At 40.0% G+C, this 14,905-nt stretch overlaps 2 protein-coding genes across 2 annotated transcripts in view; one reads left to right on the top strand and one right to left on the bottom strand.

Annotated features, from left to right (window-relative positions):
• LOC117992010 (uncharacterized) overlaps window positions 1-14,557 on the top strand; it is a 30,237-nt gene extending 15,680 nt beyond the window's left edge. Inside the window, exons 11-22 of the mRNA XM_034979659.2 lie at window positions 1,064-1,452; window positions 2,048-2,400; window positions 2,929-3,115; window positions 3,583-3,753; window positions 4,010-4,181; window positions 4,628-4,749; window positions 5,069-5,286; window positions 5,420-6,861; window positions 7,958-8,304; window positions 8,436-10,280; window positions 10,910-11,031; window positions 11,876-14,557. Of these exons, the coding sequence (XP_034835550.1) occupies window positions 1,064-1,452; window positions 2,048-2,400; window positions 2,929-3,115; window positions 3,583-3,753; window positions 4,010-4,181; window positions 4,628-4,749; window positions 5,069-5,286; window positions 5,420-6,861; window positions 7,958-8,304; window positions 8,436-10,280; window positions 10,910-11,031; window positions 11,876-11,934 (5,427 nt within the window). The 3' untranslated portion in view covers window positions 11,935-14,557. The remainder of the gene's footprint in view (window positions 1-1,063; window positions 1,453-2,047; window positions 2,401-2,928; window positions 3,116-3,582; window positions 3,754-4,009; window positions 4,182-4,627; window positions 4,750-5,068; window positions 5,287-5,419; window positions 6,862-7,957; window positions 8,305-8,435; window positions 10,281-10,909; window positions 11,032-11,875) is intronic.
• The window catches only part of LOC117991896 (PX domain-containing protein kinase-like protein), a 129,433-nt gene that overhangs the window by 104,352 nt on the left and 10,176 nt on the right, over window positions 1-14,905 (bottom strand). The gene's annotated exons all lie outside the window — the stretch shown is intronic.

Raw genomic sequence — 14,905 nt, 5'->3', positions numbered from 1 at the left:
GTCTATGAGGTCAAGGCCCTTTGACCTCATAGACAGGATCTACATCTAGGATGACAGGTCATGCGTATTTCCGCCTGCGTGCGGATCTGACGTACCGCCCGCATTCTATCGTTTCATAAAGGTTTTTCCTATTACGTGGGCGGCATACACGCGAAACGCAGGTTGGACGCGGGCGCGATCCGCATGCGGGCGCGCGTTCTTCTGTCGCTTGAGGCCAGAAGCGTGCTATTATTACGTGAGAAACACGGATGCGGACGAAATGCACATGCAAGGCGCACATGAAAACAGCCCTTAGCCGATCATCTACTGCTTATATTGGAATCATTTCAATCATTTCATGGCTTCGCATATATGTCCTGCAAATTGCTATTCCGTTGAAACCATGTCTCATTAACATCGAAATGACGTCATTTTGACGTCAGCCGAAATAAAATATACCATTAGCTCGAAACTTCAGTCTAGTGCTGACGTCACTATAATGGCGGCCATGCGCATTAGCAATTTGCGGGACTTAAAGTATTTGAGCCATATTTTAGCCCCTAACTAACAAATTTAAAATAATATTACCATTATTCGTGTATATTATTTTTTTAACTTTGCTTTTTCAAGAACCGCAAATTCAAAAGGAAACTGCAGGTATACGAAATTTTATCATTTAATATTTCATTAGTATTTTTTTTCATTGTTGCCATTGCTATGTCTTCATAAATAAGATACACATTGGGTTTTAAAAATCTTGAACATTATCTATTTATGCAATTATAAGTGGACACTGGAATTAATACTTCATACAGCGGTGTGGGACAAATCTAGCAGAATCCCGAGTGCATAATAGGAACTCCTTTACAAACATTTCAGATTTGTTGCGTTATGTTCGGAGCGGAATTCAGAAACCGCGCCAAAAAATTTGTTTTTGTCTATAGCCTTATTTAGCATGCTTTTATTCTTTAGTAAATATGAGATTTGTGTTAATACAATTCACGGCTGTTTTTCAATCGCCCTTATAGTTATTTGTAATACACTCTTGAATATAACACTTATTCACGAATAAAATATCTTAAAGGTATTCGAACTATCGAAACTCAAGAAGACTTACGAAAGAGCGTACCAACTCGAAGACTGGTACAGCGGGGGAGGTATATTCATCATCGGCTATGAACTATTCAGGAGTCTGTCCACCATAGACCCTGTTTTGGACTGCGTGAGGGTTACTATAGTGAACAAGATCAGAACCGCGTTACTCGATCCCGGACCAGACATAATAATATGCGATGAAGGGCATCTACTGAAGAACGACTGTTCGGTTCTTGCTGTAGCCATGAGCAGGGTTAAAACGAGGAGAAGAATTGTACTGACGGGAACTCCGATGCAGAATAATCTTCGAGAGTACTACTGCATGGTTAACTTCGTCAAGCCCAATTTGCTCGGCAGCTATTCGGAGTATTCTAATCGGTAAGTTAACTAATTATATTCATAATATCTTAGATGATGCCCGCAACTTCATCCGCGAGGATTTAGATTGGAAAATCTCGTGGGAACTGTTTGTTTTTCTGCGATAAAAGATGAGCCTTTGTCCATCCCTGAGATGAAAGCTATGTCTGTACCAAATTTTGCCAAATTTTGTTAATTGGAGGGGCCGTGAAAAGCTAGCAGACAGACAGACACACTTTCGCATTTATAATATTAGTATGGGTTAGATTATGTTAGCGGTTTGGAATTAGGTTTTTAAAATCTCGTTACCTCTGATTTTCTACCCTATGTAGAGAACCTAGACGCAAAACCTTGTTACTATTTGTATGATCTAGATCTCGGCACTAGTCAAAATAAGTAAAAATTTAGTGCATACACTCCTATCTCTGTTACACATGTACAATTGTTTAACTCTCTCACTTGCATAACATCTATCTAAACACAAACAAAAAAAAAAATCAAAATTTTAAAATATTTTTTTCTAGAACTATTTTAAATAATACATAACAAATAAGAGGCAGAAGTAAACAAGTAAGAATTATTAAAGAAATCTCTCAAATAATTCTTAATTACTCAGGTTCGAAAATCCGATAATGAACGGACAACACAGGGACTCCATAGAAGAAGACATCAAGCTTATGAAAGCTCGTACGCACATCCTCCACAAAGTTCTAGAAGGTTGCCTCCAAAGGCAAGAGGCCTCCGTGCTCTACCCATATCTACCAAAGAAATACGAATACACAGTGTTCGTATCACTAACCAAAAGTCAGAGGCAACTTTATATGCATTATTTAGACAACTACGCCAAAGAAACTAAACAGAGCGTGCTCAAGGACTTTCATGTTCTGCAGAAAATTTGGACTCACCCCCGAGTTTTGCATAACTTTTTCGTAAAGAATCGAGATGAAGAAAAGCAACAGAAAATAAAAGGTTCGCTTTCTTTTGCTACGTTTTCGCATTTACTTTTAAAATACGATTGTTTGAGCTTCGCCTATCCGGATAATATTATTTAACTAACAGAGGATGTGGATTTTACGTATTTTGGGAGACTATTTAAAAATCACTAAGTAATATTTTTTTTGACATGGCAAAATCCCAATTCTGTTTTGTTTTAAGTTTGAGAAAAGTCAAAATAGCTTTATAGATCTCAGTCTTAGGCTAACGTGTAATAACGTGTTATTGCGCAAAAAATGACTCCTCACGCGCTATTTTAACTATGGGTCAATTGGCATGTCAAAAGTACGGTTCACGTTTAAAATAAGGAATAAAATCGTACTTTTGATATGAAATTTGACACAAAAAATTAAAATGGCGCGTGTGGAGTCATTTTTACGGACTATACCTTGACTTTGTTCAAACGAGACAGGTGTTATATCACTGACATTGAAGACAGTTAAAACAAGAACGCTTATAGCTTTAAAGTAGGTTTATTTATAAAATTTTAATTCGCATTTCCAGTTGAGAATGAGGACGATTTAGTGGCGGAAGATCTCGGCGCGTCGGAGGACAAAAAGCCCAGCATGATGGAGACGTCCTGGCTGCCCTACTTGGCCGACAGCGACGTGCTCGACGCGCTACACAGCTCCAACAAGTTCCTGGTCATCTTCCGACTGCTGGACGAGTGTATCGCTCTCGAGGACAAAGTGTGAGCATTGCATATCTGATAGAAACTTCTAGCTTCTTTGGGCTCTTCCAACGCTTGCTTTCTGGTGCGAGGTTGCCATTCTAGCGCCCTGGGACCCCAATATATTGGTTTTTCGAACTATGTGCCCTGCGCATAGCCGCTTCAGCTTCGCAAACCATTGAACTATGTCGGTTACTCTGGTTCTCCTACGGATTTCCTAAACTCCAAGCATAGCTGATAACAACGTGGTCTTCATACAAACTCATATTGGCGAACTTTGTACCTTGAATAATTTTTTTGCAAATGTCGGATCGATGGGGAATTTTCACATTTCATTTTTAATACCGATCCGAACATTTGTAAAAATTTTCAGTTCTGCGAATTTTTGTAACCTTGCATGTCTAACTTCACCGGGCTATTATTTGACAGATTACAGATGGATTGTTTACATTAATTTTGGCCATTAATCCGAGCTATTCTTTTCGCAGACTGATTTTCTCCACGTCTCTGTACACGATGGACGCGCTGGAGTACTTTCTGCGGCGCATCAACAACTGGTCGCTGGGGCGCGAGTACTACCGCCTCGACGGCTCCGTGCCGGCCGAGGTGCGCCAGAAGTGGTGTCGAGAGTACAACGCGGAGAGCAACAGTGGGACCAAGTAATGTATTCTTCGTAGACTGATTTTCTCCACGTCTCTGTACACGATGGACGCGCTGGAGTACTTTCCTAATTCCTGTCGTGACCACGACTCATGCTGCATGCAACTGGGTCGAAATATCGATAAATAACTCAAAATCAGATTCCCTATAGGAGAGTAGGTTCGTATCCTACCGACTGCGCCATGCAAGGAGGTGTCATTCTAATATGAAACTTTTCAATCTTGACCTCCTCAAATAGTCTATTCTTTTTCACAGATTATTCCTCATATCGACCCGTGCTGGTTCCCTGGGTCTGAACATGACTGCAGCGAACCGCGTTATCATACTGGATACATCGTGGAACCCCGCTCATGACATTCAGAGCATATTCCGAGTCTACAGGTTTGGTCAGAAGAAAGACTGCTACATATACCGACTTGTGGCCATGGTGAGTACATGAGCCCCCGGGACTTCCTAAATCCCTTACACTGACTTCTTCTTGTCCTTATCGTACGCTATGTGGGGTCGGCACAACATGTCTTATCCATCCACTCGCTTCTATCATCCGTCAACGCATAATCCTCTTTCACGCAATCCATCCATCTTTTTTTGGTCTTCCTCATGACATTCAGAGTATATTCTGAGTCTACAGATTCGGCCATAAGAAATACGTATTTGGTATACGTATTTAATTTGTTCACAGCTCATATTCCACATAACCTTAAATTTTTTCAAGAACATATAATTTTTCACAAATAAAAACGTTGCTAGCTAACTTATCGACATATTACAGATAGGATTGATTATTAATTTCGGCGGTTTGTCTGTTGAAATAAATTTTAATTTACGCGAAACACAATTTTTTATACAATTAAAAAAACATTTTGTTACTAGGGCACCATGGAGCAGAAGATATACGAGCGCTCAGTGACGAAGCAGGCGGTGGCGTGCCGCGTTGTGGACGAACAGCAGATAGACCGACATTATAACATGTCCGAACTTACGGAGCTGTACAGGTTTGTTTCATCATCATCATCATCATCCTCATCATCATCATCATCATCATCATTATCAACAGATAGACGTCCGCTGCTGGACATAGGTCTCTTGTAGGTACTTCTACATGCCACAGTCTTGCGCCGCCTGAATCCAGCGGTTATCTGCGACTCGTTTTTAGGTCGTCTGTCCACCTAGTGGGGGTCTTACAACGTCTTCTTAATTTATCCAGGAACTTAGATCTCTGAAACATGATTGAAGTTGCTGAGGTCGATGCATTGGTTCGATCAATTGAAGACAACGAATTGCCTCGTTAACACGAACAATTGAACTTAACAGACTAGACGAGGACGGGGCAGGAGTATCAGCTGGATTAGCGGCGGGAGTTCGAGATGAGGCGCTCCTGCGAGTAGCCAGTAGTGACACGCCCGCCGGACCGCTGTTGTATGCGGTTCACGAACACGACTCACTCCTGCGCGGCTCGAGCGAGACTGGTCTGGCCGAGGACGAGCGAGCCGCCGTCTGGAGCCAGTTCCAAGAGGAGCACGCCACTAAACGTACGTACAAACTTTGCTCCTGCGAGTAGCCAATAGTAACCATTATTTACTTAAAATTCTTAGTGTTAAATACACCCGGAACTATAAATGTTGTCTGTGTGATAAGATTTTGTTTTATTTTGTCCCTTTACAGATATTCAGAGTATTGCAATGAATCTTCCAAAGAAACAATTTAATCTAATTGCACCAAAAGTAGAAAACATCCAACAGGATGCCAACCAAGTCCCACCCGTTGCCTCTGATATTAAACCTAAAAAAAGAGGAAGAAAACCAGCAGCCAACAAGAACGTGCCACAACCTTCCACGAGTTCACAAGAGGAGCCTTACCCCAATCCAGACATAGAAGAGTCGATGATCAAAAAAATTATGGACATTTTGATTCAACACAACTTCCACACGACTAATGGACCGCAAGAAATCGCTGACTTGATAAAGAATGTACGAAAAACTGTAGCAAATCCGAATAGGTCAAGGTTCAAAAATATTGACCCTATGACGGCGAGCATCGCAAAAGTTCTGATACAGGAGGGTAACAGCAATCCCGTAGCCACGACCGACACGAACTTAGCTCCGACAGATTTAGTGGAAACAATAGTCGGGACACCAGCGGACTATAACAGTATATACTGTGCGGATCAAAATGATAGACAGGACTTGGAAACGGATTATTTGGGTAGAAAACGGCGCAGGCCAGGGCAAGACGCGAATTCGAATCAAGAACAAACTGTCATCGGAGAAACAGATTCATCGGAAACTATATTTGGAACCCCAGTTGATAACAGTATATACTTTGAAGGTACCGTAGATAGTCAAGATTCAGGCGCGGAGTATCCAGAAAGAAGGAAAAAACGACAACGAAGACAATCCGACGAGGAATACCTACCAGATAAACAGAGAATGAAAAAGTTAACGATAGCTAATATACCGACCACTAGAAAATCAAACGAACATAATCTGCCCTTGGAATCAAATACCAACGAGACGATCACGTGTGATTTACCTGCAACTGTAACAACGTCTGTAACAATACCCGACCCAGATGAGGCACATCTAACGCAATCGCTAGACAAACGAGTTTCCAGAAAGAAGGAAAAGGACAAGGAAGCAAGGAAGACCAGCAAAAAGAAAAACGAGGTTGCAGATGTTGAAAAAGAAATGGAACGACAAAAACGGATAGTCGAAAAGATAATCGAAAAACAGCCGCTAAATGTTGAAAAAGAACCAGCCGTTGCAAGTGAAAGCATTCTACTCAGTGACGATGACGAACCAGTAGAAACTATACCTGACAAAGCAACAGATATGATTTCGCTGCTTAATATTAAACGAGAGAATATCAAACGTGAGAAGCCACAAAATAAGCAAGACGACGGACCGCCGATTCCTCTACATAAATCTCTGTTAACTAATAAGAACTTCATCAAAATAGTAGCGCACACATATTTGAGTGGAAATCCGATGTTGGATGAAGACGCGGCTGTTTTAGCTGCTCAATATAGCACGCTGAAAGCTTTAAAAGAACTAGAGGCGACTAAAAAGGAAATCATGAGTGGGCCTATATACGATATTGCTGTGCAGGTACGTGGATACACTGATATTGTATAAGCGTTACTAAATATACTATACAAAGCATTTAGCGTATTGGTGGAATCTGCATCAAACTTCGGCAACTAATATTGTTCAATAAATCTACACACTTTATCCACAATTACATTTTTTGCTAAAATATATTAAAACAAAAGATTTTATACCTCTTGCTATTTAGTTTTTTTTTCCAAGATCTGGGAAAACTTCTGTTGTACAGAATCTCTAAACTAAACTGACACGTCATCTTTGCTATTCTTTTACAGCCGATTTGGCCAAATATATCGATCAATATGACTGGTATAATCATATTTAGACCAGTCATATTGTTTTAGTTAAGATTGTGCACAACAGAATTAGCCATAATGTTTTAGTAATTTACACAGAAAAAGATTCATAAGCTATAGATAGTTCAATCCACGAAGATGCGCCCCACTATTTTTCGTGCGGGGAAACTACGGGGTGCGGGTAGTCATTTTTATCCAATTTATCTTCATCTGTGTGTGTGTGTGTGCCCACAGTGCTGATCGGTGCATTATGATAGAACTTGCTCTAACAGTACATAGCACACTTGCACTGTAAACAATTGGGACAAAGAGTGGGGCGCGTAATGGATACTGATAGCTAAATACCGTTAAGATTTGCTCTTGTGCTTATAAAATAGTTTTTAAGTCAACATATTACTTACTAGCTTATGCCCCCCACTTAGTCCGCGTGGATTACACAAATTTCAAACCTCTATTTTACCCTCTTAGGAGTTGAATTTTCAAAAATCCTTTCTTATAAATACTATCTGTCCCGGCTTACTCACGTGTGTAGTCGACGTTAGCCCGACTAGTTTCGAACCCATCCGGGGTCCTTTTTCAACGTCGACTACACACGTGAGTAAGCCGGGACAGATAGTATTTATAATGGAAATCACTCACGGTAGTTTAAACGCTAAAATCCTTTCTTAGTGGATGTCTACGTCATAATAGCAATCTGTATACAAAATTTCAATCCGATCCGTCCAGTAGTGAGCTGTGCGTTGATAGATCAGTCAGTCAGGTTTTCCTTTTATATATTCTGACTATACGTTTATTTTCAACAGGTATTAGGTAGAGACTTGCTCAAGAAATTGCACGACGCCAATAAAAAAGGCGGCGAAACCGTTCAAGTAAGCACTAGTTCACCACACGAAATAGCTAAGAAGGAATCTGTAGAAAAGAAACCAGTAGCAGTTATCTCGGAAATTGCACCACAGAATGAGGTTAAAAAGAAACCGGGTCCTAAAGGTAAAACGATCGGTGCGAAAAATGTAGAGACGCCCAAATCTTCGCCAATAACAGTGCTCGACGATGTCATTGAAATACCGTCGACCAGCGCAAGCGTTCCTGTGGCTAAGCGAAGATCTGCTCCTCAAAGCGTTCCTGCCCCACAAGTTGTGCCAGTGGAAATGTAAGTGTTTGTTTTTTTATATCTATTGGCTATCACTAAGTGTAAAATGCATTTATGTACACATAGTACTTAATATATTGTAACAAAAATTCTGAGTTTACCTATTAGTAAAATTGTGTGTTTTGCCGCAGGTTCCAAGGTCCAGGTCCGGCGTCAATGCGAGCGAGGTTCCCGTCGCAAGACGAGTGCATACTGCCCGATGACGATGATGACGTTATCGTGGGCCACTCTGAAACTATTACGGACCACTCTCAAATAACTGCGGGCCATTCTCAAGCAACTGCGGGCTATTCTCAAACAACTCCGGGCTACTCTCGTATCCCGCCTAATAAACGCAAATCTCAGCCTCTTATACTAAACTCAGTTTTGAGCGCTGCTGAAAAAGCGCAAGCGACTCAGCCTAAAGTTGTGCAAATTGTTCAGAAACAGCCCGTTGTTAACCCGATACCTCTGCCCCCGCCGCCGGCCGTGCCCACTAATACTACTCCAGAAGTACGTCCGGTGGGTATACCGTTCCGTGCGTCAGGAAGTGCTACAATCTGTTTGGATAGCGACGAAGAGGACGCTCCGCCTGCGCCCCCTGTCAAAACGACCACACGAAAAGCTGTCAAGTCTACGACCAAACTACCTCATACCACTCCTGTCATATCCAGCGATGCTCCAATGGTCAGCCACATAGCCGCGCCGATAGCGACGCAGAGTAGACTGAACGCAATACTCGAAAACAAAAAGAAAGTTTTACTCGTTCCCGCTGCAGATTACGCTAGAACCGCACCATCGCAAACTTACTATATGCCATCTCAAAGTATTTCTACGGCACGCATGGGGATCCCACCGCCCGAAACTATTATCCCCGAGGAAATTATTTCCGACCATGTTCAGTCTCCTGTTCTCCAACAGACGAGGTCTAAATGTTTGCCCGGTGATATTATACGTATAAATAAGGATGGGAAGATAGAAATTTTGAGAAAAACTGACAAACCTCCCACTATGATTCTCACGGGTGCATCTATGAACAAATCGTGTGCGCCAGAGGAATATATTAGAGTCGAGGAAACCCCGATGCCTAAAGTTGGTGTAGGCCACACTAGAACACCGTTGATCCTTAGTTCTAGAGCGCAAATTAATGCCGCCGAACGAATACAGAAATCGTATCCGGAACCAGCTGAAAGACCGCGTACATCGTATATTAACGATAGCTTTGCTGAAACGCCACGTATATCGTATACTAACGATGATTTAAGATGTGAATCGCCGGACCCGCTGTCCGTACTCAAAAACGTTGTCCACATACCCGCGGACCAATACCAGGAGACATACAAAGAGATGAATAAGATGGAATCCCAGTTCCGTCCGACCCCGCCACCTGCTGGTATGACTAAATCTGTAGAAAGAGAAAAGAATATAGTTAAAATGTCAGGCGACATGGTCGTCAAGAAAGCGGAAGCTCTTTTAAAATCAATGGAGGCTAGACAGTATGGCAAGGGTGTTAAAAATGATAACAAGGGGGTTAAAAATGATAATTACAAGGGAGTTAAAAATGATATTTACAAGGGAATTAAAAATGACAATTTCAAGAGAGTTAAAAATGATAATAACAAGGGAGTTAAAAATGATAATTACAAGGGAGTCAAAGGCGATAATAACAAGGGAGGTCCCAACAAAGTAATAGATCTGACTGAAGTTTTCGCGCCCGCACAGCCCACTGCGCGAGCTGCGCCCGCACAGCCCACTGCGCGAGCCGCGCCCGCACAGCCCACTGCGCGAGCCGCGCCCGCACAGCCCACTGCGCGAGCCGCGCCCGCACAGCCCACTGCGCGAGCCGCGCCCGCACAGCCAGCTGCGCGAGCCGCGCTCACTAAAAAGCCAAGCACCATCAAACTGTCCGGAACTTCGAAGGATATTTCGATAAGCAAAACTGGCACGCTCGTTAGCAACGCTAAGAATAAGGCATCGACATCTTTCATTCCACCAACGTATGTATTAATTTAGCTGTATTTTCTTATTTTTATACTAAACTAGCTGATGCCCGCAACTTCAAAATCCCGTGGGAATTCTTTGATATTGCGGGATAAAAAGCAGCATAATATGTCACTCTCCGTCCTTAACAATACCCAAGTAAAAAATCACGTCGCAACGTGATTGAAAGACAAACCATCATACTGTCGCATTCATAATAATATGGGTAGTGACTAGCTGACTTCCGCGTGGATTTTTGGTTAGTATTAATCCTGTAGGGACTGTTTAATTTTCCGGGATAAAAACATCCCTTGTCCTCTTCTAATATGAAAGTTATCTCTGTGCCAAATTTCGTCAAGATCGGTTTAGCGGGTTCGCCGTGAAAAGATAAAAGACATACAGAGTCAGACACAGTGGTACTGATTCTGAGCACAACTAAATTTGAGAGTATTCGCATCCTCTTCTTACTTAATGTAATATGAAAAAGACACACAGTTTGACAGTTTTAAATTTAATTTAAAGCTGTCAAACTTCGTGAACCTCTACAATACGTGTAGCAGGTATGGATTATTTTTTACACTTTTTTATTCTATAGAGCATTTCTATGTCATAGTTCACACAAATAAAGCAATTCCCTGATGTACAGGAAATCAACGTCTAACACGAAGAAAGCTACCCCGATGTTAACTCCGAAGATTGAAGTCACTAAACGACCTTCGCCCTGGCAGGACACCCTTCCTTACAAAAAGAAGAAACCCGACGGCAATAGTGAGTATAATACTGTTCTTCGGACCGAGTTATTGTAAAAGTAGACTTATTTAAATAATGTTATGGTTTAATTTAAATGTTGGTGATATTCACAATAGTGTCAATATTCCCGGTACGCTTGGTAGGGCATTTCGAATCGGCACAAAAATAGGTGGCATTTTATATGGCACTTACTTGTATAATACGTACATTTCAGTGGTACTATTATACAGAACGCCAGATATGTAACCAGAACGCCAGCAAAAACGAACCAGGTGGTAGTACTGATGATTACTGATATACCATTAAAAAAACGAGAAAAAAGTTAAAAAATCCTATATTTTGTAAAAGTTTAAATAAAACATCTGACTGACGCTAGAGGTCAACGAAAGTTGTGTAAGTACGCCACTCGGAGTCAATGCCGCGTCGTAAGTGGGGCATTGACCTGAGTTTTGCACGCTATACATTGCGGGTTTGAAAAATACTAAAACTACAAAATAAGGCAAATGGTTATTGGTATTGGATTGTGTTTAGGTAGTATAACAATAACGCTAAGTTTTTGCTAGCGTTCTAGTTACAGCCTGTATGAAAGCTGTGATAGCCTAGTGGTTAAGACGTCCGCATCCTAATGAGGTTGGGGGTTAACGGTGAAGGAAAACATCGAGAGGAAACCTGCATGCCTGAGATGAGAGTTCTCCATAATATTCTCAAAGGTGTGTGAAGACTGCCAATCCGCACTTGGCCAGTGTGGTGACTATGGTCAAAACCATTTTCATCCTAAGAAAAGACCCATGGCCAGTAGTGAGCCAGCGAAAGGTTGATCATGATTATATAGAAACTATAATGAAAATCACTTTCTTTTCAGAACTGACTCTCGCAGACTTCAACATCGACGATTTGGACGACATCATCGAATTGGAATAATTTGTTGTTTTCCTCCAAGATATTGTGAATTGAATGTGTTATTTGCTTCATTGTGGTTGTTTAGAGCTGACACAGACGACCGATTTTTGTCCGTCATCGGACGACTTAAGTCCGTAAAGCGGAGTTAAATACACCTTGACGTCTGCTGTAAAAGCGTGATAATTCATATGTTCTATTCTTTTCTCCATCTAGAATAGGTGAGAGTAGATAGTACTAATACTCTAATTTTCTAAGATGCCTGCGGTAAATTAGTAAATGTGGCTAATTCTGTTGTATAATATTTCTAAACTAAAATGACAGGTTTAATTGTATTTACTATTGCTATCCCTTTCATAAGGTTTCCTCAAGGTCAATTTAGTTTAGTTTATGGTACGGCTCAACTATCGGGATTCGGCAAATGATTCAAGATATCGCGAACTGTGTGGCGGGCGGCAATCGTATCATTACGCACATTGGCGCTAACGCAGTTGGCGGGAATATAGTTTTTTTTTAATGCCGCGGGAATTGTTTCTTTTTCCGGTATATATCTAACACCTTGACTGACTATTTGCGTCGCGTCTGCCGACCGGCTGATTTGCCAAACTTATTTAAAAATTCACTAAATACTTCAGCCGTATCCCGAATAACGGGGGCCAGTTGATTTGCTGGATGCCGAACTATAGTAAAATTTGTCCGAACTCAGATCACTATAGAGTGATAGTGGAGCCGTAGAGATAGTGTACAACAGAATCAGACACATTGCCCTGTGTTCTATTTTCAAAAGGTTAAATCGGTCGGACTATTATTCGGTCGTTTGCGATACCTCTTAACGTGAAAATAAATGAAATAACAGTTTTATTTATGACTAATGACTTTTTCATAAAGTGATGATAACTATGTTTGTCAATGTTCCTTGATAAAGAAAAAAAATTACACAATTTTATAATTTAGTGTAAAGTGATACCTATTATAGTTTATTTTTATTTCGTGAGAATATTTTATGTTTGGTCCTTCTCTCTGACTGCGTTTTCACTAAGTACTAGGTACTCGATGAGAGTATTAATATCTTTTAAGTATAGGTTTTAAAATTAGGTGTTTTGTTCTACTAAGTATACATAGTATATAATAAGTGTTTCAATTTCAAGTCTAATGACTTCAATTTTATTATTTTTTATTTTTGAATGATAGATATGCATCTTAAAAAAGCATCAGCAATTTAATTGGTGTAATAGGGATGATGCCTACTAGTCAAATCAGCAACTTTTTATCAAATGTCTAAACAATTGGTTAGTATGGGAGCTTGTATGAAATACATAGATGTGACGTCATACACATTTGACGTCCTAGTTTTTTTAAGTCAAATTGAGAATTTAAAATGGTTAGCAAATTTGAAACTATAGTAGAGCATGTGGATTTTACGAATTTTGGAAGTTCCTCTTTTTATTAATCGCTAAGAAATAATTTATTTTAGACATAGGCATCATCCCCATTGAATTAGTCGTTTGAGGAATAAGTACTATTATGTGATTACGTGTTAAATGTTAAGGTAATATTATGAAGAGGTAAATTTTTTATTTTGGAAATTATGCATGTTTGCGTCCCAGCCTGCGTTAGAGTTTGAACATAAGCTGTATACGGTGGGAGAACGCTAACTGTGTGCAGAGGACAGTTTTCTCAATATAATACTAAGTGTCCACTACTAATAAAACTTACAAAAGTTGCTATCAATAGGCCGCAATTACACCTGTAAGTTTTACTCTCATAAGTAGTTTACATGATTAACTTACGACAAAGATTAACACACTACCTTGATTTATACGCACACAATCAAAACGGTATTGGAAAAGGAAAAGGACGATATTGCCTACACCATGTACCACTTATATACCTCGAATAAACATTATTCTATTCTATCCTATTCTAAAACACACAACACACGGATGTGCTATCATTGAACGTCATCGCGTTATTTTATATAACGAAATGATTGCCGGTCGTATACACACATTTGGTACAGTGGTAGGCTCAGCTTTTCCACTCCTGTTTCGTTAAGTCCTTAATGCCTGGCGACCTTGTGTGAATACCAGTTTTAAGTTTTAAAATCTCTCATAGGTAAATTGAGAAAATTATTCGCTACGCACACAATAGTACTATTTTTTTTATCTGACGCGATATATTGCTGGGTCACACTAGAACATCGCGTCCACATTAATAAAAATTGTGTTAATATTCGATAAAAAAAATTGTGTCCGCACAAATTATCGTCAGTCTGGACTTTTTTACTAGGAAAAAGATTGGGTCTCGCTCCGAAATGTTGCAGCTTTCATCATTTTATATTTTATATGCTGGACTGAGATGGCTCTTAGGATGGGGTGTAGGTTGAGAGAGTGACAGTTACCCTCCCGATGTTCCCCTACCCACCTTGCTTCATGAGTCGTCTCAGTTAAAGTATACTGTTCGCAAATTTTTACTAGTGTGGATACGACTTAACGCTGTTTTAGTTGTGTGCTTGATTATTAATAATGATTAAGTAATAATAATAATTATTAAAATTATACCTAGTACACTTTTCGCTTATATCATAGTTGAATAATAGGATTAAGTATATTATTATGATTATTAATACACAAAGAGATACACTTTATATCAGTGTTTTATTTAGAACATCCTTAGATATAGAATTATCAATTACCCCAGTAGGCCGATTCTTCAATCTACTCTATTCTACTATAATAGAATACAACCTCCAGCCAAAATATAGTGAAAATATTGAAAGAAAATGCGAGATCATAGATTTTTTAAATTAGATTTGATGACTAATTAAGGGGACTCACTTCAGTGCTTTCTTCATACAAACGTAGAAGGGAAAATACAACAATATTCGATATTGTACGCACAAAACTAAGAATTATATCGATTTATCTCGTCTTTATCTAGGTTCACTGATATATAAAACATTGAAAAAAAATATTGATTTAAAAGTTACGAGCCT

Source organism: Maniola hyperantus, chromosome 20 (genome assembly GCF_902806685.2).
Source record: "Maniola hyperantus chromosome 20, iAphHyp1.2, whole genome shotgun sequence".
In the NCBI taxonomy this organism is placed as follows: Eukaryota; Metazoa; Arthropoda; class Insecta; order Lepidoptera; family Nymphalidae; genus Maniola; species Maniola hyperantus.
The sequence above is the reverse complement of the archived record's forward strand: the minus strand, read 5'-3'. Positions and strand labels throughout refer to the sequence as shown.